An 8,981-nucleotide genomic window follows, 5' to 3' on the forward strand; every position below is an offset into this window, starting at 1 on the left:
AATTGCAGTCGATTGAGGAAAAAATAGATGAAACACTTGACTCCAGCTTACTTGCTGAATATAGTACCCTTAAAACAGAAATCCACACTGTATGATAAGCAATTGGAAGGTGCCCGAGTGAGAGCTAGAGCCACCTGGTCAATGCAAGGAGAGAAATGCACTAAATATTTCTTGAACTTGGAACGCCGTCGTAATGCACAGAATACGATAGAGTCACTAAAATACAATGGAACATCTGTAAATTCTACTGACCAAATCTTGGACTGCTGCTTGAATTTTTACAAACACTTGTATTGCTCCACCAACATCCCAACCAATGAAATACGGAGCTATCTAGAACGAATTAACACCCCAGAACGTGTAACAGACAATGAAGGAAAATTTGTGACTTGACACTTTCTTTTCATGAATGCACAAAAGCAGTTGAAAACTTGAAAAATGGCAAAACTCCTGGCCCAGATGGGCTACCAGCGGAATTCTACAAACGTTGCTGGGACTTTGTTGGACCACTTGTCTACAATTCATATGTTGAAGGATTTGAAACAGGTGAATTATCCAGCTCTCAGAGTCGAGCCACAATTCGTCTTTTGCATAAAAAAGATGATCGTGAATCACTGAACAATTGGAGACCAATTAGTCTTTTAAATACTGATTATAAAATTTTAGCACTTGCACTTGCTCGAAGACTCCAAATTACTTTACCTCATATTATTAATACGGACCAAACTGCATACATAAAAGGCCGCTACATTGGACAAAATATTCGTTTAATCAAAGACATCATTGATTATGCAGACGACGAAGAATTGAATGGAGCTATTTTATTCCTTGATTTCTCAAAAGCCTTCGACTCATTAGAATGGAACTTCTTATTTGAAGTGCTCACTAAATTCGGCTTTGGTACACAGTTTATTCACTATATCAAAACTATTTATTATCGTTGTGAAAGCAGCATCATCAACAATGGATGGAGTACCTCATATTTTAAGTTGAACAGAGGTATCCGACAAGGATGTCCACTTTCTGCACTTCTCTTTCTGCTTACAGTCGAAATTATGGCCTGTCATGTAAGACAAAATACAGAAATTCATGGTCTGAGTATCCCAATTAACAGTGTCACTAATTATCCAAACAGAGTAGAGATTAAAATATCTCAAGTTGCCGACGACACCACACTTTTGTTTCTGATGATACATCAATTCCTGCTTCAATTGCTGTAGTCACACAATTTGGTGAGTTATCGGGTTTGAAACTGAATATCACAAAATCACAAGGTTTATGGCTGGGAAACTGGAAAAATCGGGAAGATAAACCAGCTGGACTTGTTTTGGGAAAAGGAACCGATAAAATCATTAGGGATCTACTTCGGATATGACCATGCGAAATTACTTCTTTTAAATTGGGAGAAAAAATACAGAGACTTAAATCAATATTAGAAGTCTGGGGAAATAGAAAATTAACCCTTTATGGCAAAATTACCATCATTAAATCCCTTGCTATACCACAAATACTATTTACCATGACAACACTTGGATGTCCAGACATGTATCTTCAACAAATAAATCGTTTATTGTATAATTTTCTATGGAATGGAGCAAATGACAAAATTAAAAGAAAGACAATGATAGGCGAACTTCAAAAGGGCGGTATGAATATGCCGGATATTTTCAGTTTGCAGCAATCTTTGCTTGCATCATGGGTGAGGAGGTTATTCACCACAGATAACGCCAAGTGGAAAGCAATTCCCTTCAATAGATTTGAACAGTTTGGACCTGATCTTTTGATATTCAAATTTAATTATCGTAGCTATAAAGTCTTTCCTTACCTTGACCATTTTAAACCTGAGTTTTACAGACAGATTATCAAAGTATGGCATGAGGCTGGTGGTGGGCAGGAAAACCTGCTCGACCCTACCCATTTAGATATACGCAATCAAATAATATGGGGGAATGAACACATTTTATACAACGGTAAAAGTCTGTTTTTTGAGAGTTGGGTTAAGTCAAATATTATTTATGTAAATGATATTATAGATCATGATATAGGTTTTATAGAAACTGAAAATATTGTTAATAATTTGAGAGATAAAAGAAATTGGATTTCCGAATAAGCATTGTTAAGAAATCTCTCCCTTCCAGTTGGAAAACGAAGCTTATAGGGACTCGACTTGACCATTTTCAACGCATCCACAGCTTTCTAGTTGTACATGGAAACAAATTCTTTCTTTCACAAAACCTTTCAAAATTATCTTCGAAGTATTTTTATACAATATTTATATCCAAACGCTTTGTTCCCCCCTATAGAGAAAATGTTTTGAATCAAAAAATTAAAATTTACTCCCTCTCTCAGTGGAAGACAATCTGGATTAATCAAACTGTTGGACTTACAAATGATAGAAAATTGGCTGAATTTAATTTCAAAATCATTCACAACATTCTGCCCAATGGGCCCAACTTACGAAGATGGAGAATTGAAACTTGTGAAAAATGTAAAATTTGTAATGTCCCAGACTCGTACGAGCATATGTTTATAAACTGCAAAAAACTAGGGAATTTTTGGGACCGAGTTACATCATTATTACATAGAATTGATATGCGTATTTCTGTAGACCTTCATCTCATTGTTTTGGATATAAGCCTCTTCAAGACTCAATTTTAATCAGATTTGTCAATTTTATTATCACGCTTGCAAATATTGTATTTTCTCATCCTGGGTTCATTTTCGAACGAAGAGGGACTGTTGCAAATCAGTACTATCGTACGATTTGTTTTATAAATACTTGTATTTCAGGTATATGATCCACAAAGTAAACAATTACAAAATTTTCCTCCCTCTTTGGAAAAAACTTCTGCAGGATTATTTACAAGAGTAAAACAAACAGATTGCTACTCGTAATTAAATAAGATAATATTCTGAGTGGAAAAGATTGTTCAAACAGAAACATACTTTAAATTTACTTAGAAACCTAAGATATTGTAGCTTTTTGTAGCATTCTGATGTATCTGTCACGAAAGCTTTATATTGAACTAAATAAATAAAAAAAAAAAAAAAAAAAAAAAAAAAAAAAAAAAAAAAAACAAGTCTAAATAGTGCGAGTAAGGCGCGCTTGCACAGATAAGTCATGCGATTCTGTGATTATAAAATGTTTTATCTCTCATTTGCATCATTCTCAATGGCAATCAATGTATAATCGTACTACATGTCTGTCAACTCCTCGACGCGACATCGCTCGTATCAGCTCTAAACTGTAGATTTATATATTACATTGATATTACTATAAATGAGGCATTGATTCAGCTTTTACTTTTCATTGGCCAATGCCGCCACACACTCTACTTTGATAGGCTAAACTAATATTTATTTGTTTACCAAAATGACCAAATAGGGGCGTCATCAGAGAGCTCTTGCTGTTCTACTCAAACACATATGTACCACAATAAGGCAAAGGCAGGAAAAACCCAATTTGTAAACGGAACACATTACCTTTTTGCAAATTTTATGCTCGAATTTGTTACCTGAATAGCCACTAGAAATTTCTCTTAAAGCCATTTTTACAGGAAGTTCAAGAATATGACATGGCAATGTGATTGGTTTTGCAAGGCAAAGGTAATCATTATTTCGCAGGTTTGCTTCACAGAATGGGAAATCAGGAAGCTTAAAACATCCTCACCCTGAAAACTTCAGCCAGGGTAGCAATAAACAATTACAATCCAAACATTCCCTTTCCAAATGTTCTGTTGGGAATTGTGTCATTTGGTTAATTAATGTATGCATACTAAGTGTATCTTTTCATATATGCAAATGAAGTCACATGATAAAGTTTCCCCGCCATCCGTGTACACTCTCTACCCATATGGCATGGCGGATATATGTAGCCTGTCTACATCTCTTGAATAAAGTTTACTTGTTTCCCTTCAAACATACGTCAGTCGTCCAGTCGTCACCTCGGTAGTAACAAGAATCGAACCAGACAAGAACAAGAAAAGAACACAACATGGGGTCAGGAGTGGGATCCAGCCGATAAAATGTCCCTCATCGCTGGATCTGCAAACAATTGCGACATGAACAGAGGGCATCCGTAAGTTTATGCAGTTACCCTTCGTTCTGCGCAAGATGGCAGAACTTAGCGGGTTACCAACGCCTACAATGGACTGGCATGCGGCAGATCCCAGTACTGCCCTCGCCAACTTCAAACGCTTATGGAAGCTATACTTTGAAGGTCCTTTTTTAGCATCCATCGACGACAAGAAGAAATTCTGCTATCTACTGATTTGGATAGGGCAGGAAGGTCGCGACATAGCAAAGTCGTGGTGCCAAAACGATGATCTGAGCAAGCACTTGGAGACATTTGAGGCGCACCTCAAACCACAAAGCAACTTCAGAGTGGACGATTCAAGCTACACAACTTGAAGCAAAAGGCAAACGTACCGGTTGATACTTTCATGAAACACATAAGACATGTCTGCGCAGACTGTAAGTACAAAGAACCAAACGAACACATGTTACACATGGTAATCTACGACATCAACTCTCGTCGTATACAGTCAAAAATGCTCAAAGCTGGTGAGAAAACCACACTTCAAGATGCTATCCGGATTGTTCGGTTATATGAGGCTCCATACGCAAGTTGGACGATATAAGTAGTGCACAAGAGACAGTACATGCCGTTCATAATGCACCAAAAACAAAGGAAATGCTCACCAGGCGAAGGGCGCCAAGAGGCCGCATACACGGTCAGTATTGGGCCCATCCTCCCTGACGTGCAGCAACTGTGGCAAGGCCCAAAAGAAGGACAAAATATGTCCCGTCCGAGGATCTGCCTGTAGGAGCAGTGGTAAAAGAAATCAAGGGGTAAAAATGTGCAGATCATCCAGCAAAGGCACTAAACCAACAGCTCGTATTCACAAAGTGAAAGAGTCTGATAGAGAAACTACAGCCGATGATTACAATGCTGATTAAAATTATGGGTATCATAGATGTGCAGGTTGTGAAAGACGACTGGTATGGTTGTGGTTTTGGGGCTCTGCCACAGCTTGAGGTTGCAAGCATTGTTGGCTGCCCAGGGGTACTGCCCCATGATGTGGTAGTGGTCATGGACAGAGTCTGCAGCAAGAGGCATCTGGCATATGTGGCAGGTAGTGGCAGAGCGATGGGCCTTACAGTCCTCTAGGGTAATTCGCAAGTCTTTAGGATTGGCCAAGATTTCCTTGATCTGGCGCTCCTCTTCTTGGACAGCTTTGAGGAAATGCTCTGCCGTGTTGAGCCCTCTGTACTCCATAGGCGGTTGTCACGCCGTTACAGCACATGATCACATAGCAGAAGCTTCAGGGCACATGCTGTTGGGTTACCTGGGTGTTACTGGCCACGGGGTTGAGCTCAGGGCCCTCAACCTTAGTAATGAGGGCCTTGAAGTCAGTGTTGATCGCAAAGGGGGTTGGGAGCTGCTTGTGGTAGTTTTGGTAGGCGAACTTGTTTTTGTCCTTTTCTGCCATCTCGATCCTAATGGCAATCTTTACGATCCCCTGGCACTCTGGCTCATGGGCCTCCGCAGGTCCTGCCTTAGTATACCAATGGATGCAGCATATGCAGAAGTGTCTGCAATGTTTGTTCTTTGCCTGGTTATTCAAGAGCTGGTTGAGGCCTTTAACCCAAGTGTAGTGGAATTTCCCTGCCGCCTCAATCAACAGCACATTGATCTTGGGCAATCTCCTTGGCTGCTTGCTGATGTGGAAGACAAGGACGCCATTGTCCCAGCCTAAGACATGTATGGCCAGGCCTACCTGTTTCTCAACTTTACCAATCGGGGAAAGTGTCGATGGGGTATTGATGGCGTTGAAGGCCTTATCCAGCACATCCTTGATGGGTACATTGATGGCCTGTCCACATTATGCTTTGCAGGAAACAAAGCCAAACGGAGCGCCCAGTGGAGGCAGTTGTCATCTTTGTTTTTCATGTTAATGATTGTGTTTTTGTTTCTGAGAACTGATGGTTGTGGGATGTAAGAGCGGCCTCTCAGGGGCTGGTATTGAGTGATGTCCAGCGAGAGGGTGGTCACTCTATCAACCACCCTGCCTTAGCCCATCCTTGTCAAATTTTCCAACGTCTGTAGGAGAGTTGGGAAGATTTTGTCTGGCGCTTCATCAATCTCCCTGGCCTGTAGGAGTACCTTTTGCCTGTTGCGGAACACAGGCTCTGAGTGATTTTGGTTATTATCTTGTTCATCTAGCCTAAGGTGGACCATCAGCGCCAACTGGAACTTCAGGCTCCCAAGGTCCTGAACCTTTTCGGTGAGTCTCTGGCTGATCTGGGGTCGTATACCGTCCAAGAAGGCTTGGGGTCAGCTCCGAGTTGATGCCTTTGAGCAACATACATTCGCAAGCTCCGTAGGCGGCTCTTAACATGATTTGCGCGTAGAAGGTAAGGTCACCCCCAGACCAGGTTCTATGTTCTCAGCCATATTTGATGTGTATACTTATTATATAATTTTGTAGGAATTTATTCCTCTTATATAAAATTCAAATGTAGTCGAAGGCTAGGAAGCACCATAACTTGACCAAAATGGCAACTCGTTATTCCAAACTATCATATCAAGTTTCCTCTGTCTCACCTTCACACTTTGTTTCCTCTGTCAAGCTTTCACTTTTTCACTGTCATACCCACACCCCCTACACAGAGAAAGCTGGTTCCGAACCTCAGGCGGGCTTTCATGCTAACCCCCTTTCTGGAGCCTAGTGCAGTGGATTTTACAAAACTCGTTCATGCAGCTCTGGCCGCACAGCTGCCAAGGGCCCCTCAGCAGGCACTTGGACACGTCTTTGTCCTTCACCACATAAGGTATACCTTTCATCATATATCTAACTTCACCACATAAGGTATACCTTTCATCATATATCTAACAGGGCTTAAGGGAGTAAAGAGGGAGGGTGTTCTCACTAGAACCTCAGAACACAAATTTTTGGCGAGAGCTGCGTATTTTTGGCGAGTTGTGTGGTTGCATGTTGTGAGCCTCCTGAGTGATGTGGAGGCTTAGAGAGGGCAGGGGGGAAGTGAGCCAGTGGACGTTTGTTAGAAGTGGTCCACTGATCATAGTTAATAATCATGTGGCCATCAGAGTAATCATAATACTATCAAAATTTTGACAAGTATATTCAAGTCTACGTAATGTGACAAATCAAATGACAAACCTACTTGTATTTTTTTTGTTAGTTTGCAGGAATATAACCACACTCATTACATAAATAATAAACGACCACTTGCCACATAGCTTCTGAGATATGCTTTCGATATCAAGAAAAATCAACAATTAATCACCTCTCGCCATCGGTAATTTCATAAGCATTTCCTTAGAATTCTAAACAAAGAAGGCTGAATGAACGAGGGAAGAATAAAGAATAGAAAAGTTAACATAGCTCCAGGAACCCAAGAAAATTAGCCACTTCCACACATAGTGACGGTATAATTTTCATCAAATGTGACAGGTATTTGTCACAAGATATTGATTCAACATAAAACACAAACGTTTGTGACTGTGAGGGAGCTTTATGTAATTCGTTAATGTTTTATGAATTTCAATTTTAATACCAGTGACACTAAATGCAAAGGTCTTGCAAAGAAAATGACCGAAGGTCATAATAACAGAACTCGTAACACATACCTCAAAGGCAAAATCACAGCTATATGCATGTTTCAATGACCACAATTCTTCTTCATCTTTCAGATTCAAAGGATACAAAATGAAAAGTTGTATCGCCAGTATATCAGGAATAAGCAGAATATTGACGCTAAAAATCCACAAGGAACGGTGAATGAAAGACGATTATTCCACGGAACGAGTGCAGATACCATCGAGAAGATCAATTCTGGTGGCTTCAATAGAATCTTTGCAGGTGAAAAAGGTAGGTGTTATTTATCGGTAATATAGCTCGGTAATATGACAGTGCATAATATGTTAGTGCACACTACGTTACTGATAGAAAGGAAGGTGAAAAGAATAAAAGTACATGAGCAAGCTAACGAAAGGACCAACTTGAATGTTCTTTGTGATAATTGAACTGAGGAGACCAATCACACAATCTCCACAATTCAATGCAGTCAAATCTGTACTGCAATCCCTTTTGAATTTCGCATTCAAATGATTCCGTTTTCACGGATCTCTAACCTAATGTTACACAAACTGCTGCAAATTCTTACAGTCATTTTCTTTGTGATGCTTTTCAGCCACACCATATGGAAAAGGCACACACTTTGCCGTTCAGGCGTCATACTCAGCAGGCGGTTACGCTGCTCGAGATACCAGTGGTACCATGTACATGTACGTTGCTAGAGTGTTGACTGGCGAATTCACCTTGGGTAACTCCGAAATGATCGTACCGCCATACAAGAACCCAAATGATCCAACCGATCGTTATGACAGTGTCGTCGATAACCAAACCAATCCGATTATGTTTGTGGTGTTTCAAGATGATATGGCGTATCCTGAATATCTCATCACCTTTAAGTGAGATGCTCCCTCATTTTTATATAATTGTGAGCTGTCGATATGTATTGTCTCACAAAGAAGTTGAACTAATGTTGCATTTATGAACATCAGAATGATTTGCAGGCTGTGCTCCATTTTACACACTTTAAGTAAGTACAACGAATAACATTTGTCACTTAAGTTTTATGCATCCTGCAGCAGAGGATAACAATTGAGATCTTCTGTCTGAGGTTGCAGGATGCATGAAACTTAAGTGACAGAAAGTGACAGATATTATTACTTTGCACTGAAGTAATATGCTTTATTGTCTATAACGCTCTACTTTCCGCATCGAGCACTGTAATTTCCCTGGAGGACATCTGTGTGTGTATATATATATATATATATATATATATATATATATATATATATATATATATATATATATATATATATATATATATATATATATATATATATATATATATATATATAATATATGTGTGTGTGTGTGTGTGTGTGT

General features: G+C 39.6%; 1 protein-coding gene across 1 annotated transcript in view; it reads left to right on the top strand.

Moving 5' to 3' along the window:
* Positions 1 to 8,530, top strand: part of LOC139143167 (protein mono-ADP-ribosyltransferase PARP14-like) — a 39,835-nt gene extending 31,305 nt beyond the window's left edge. The window contains exons 8-9 of the mRNA XM_070713302.1: positions 7,718 to 7,895; positions 8,218 to 8,530. Of these exons, the coding sequence (XP_070569403.1) occupies positions 7,718 to 7,895; positions 8,218 to 8,501 (462 nt within the window). The 3' untranslated portion in view covers positions 8,502 to 8,530. The remainder of the gene's footprint in view (positions 1 to 7,717; positions 7,896 to 8,217) is intronic.
* Positions 8,531 to 8,981: the final 451 nt, after the last annotated feature.

This window comes from Ptychodera flava, chromosome 11 (assembly GCF_041260155.1).
Source record: "Ptychodera flava strain L36383 chromosome 11, AS_Pfla_20210202, whole genome shotgun sequence".
Taxonomy (NCBI): domain Eukaryota; kingdom Metazoa; phylum Hemichordata; class Enteropneusta; family Ptychoderidae; genus Ptychodera; species Ptychodera flava.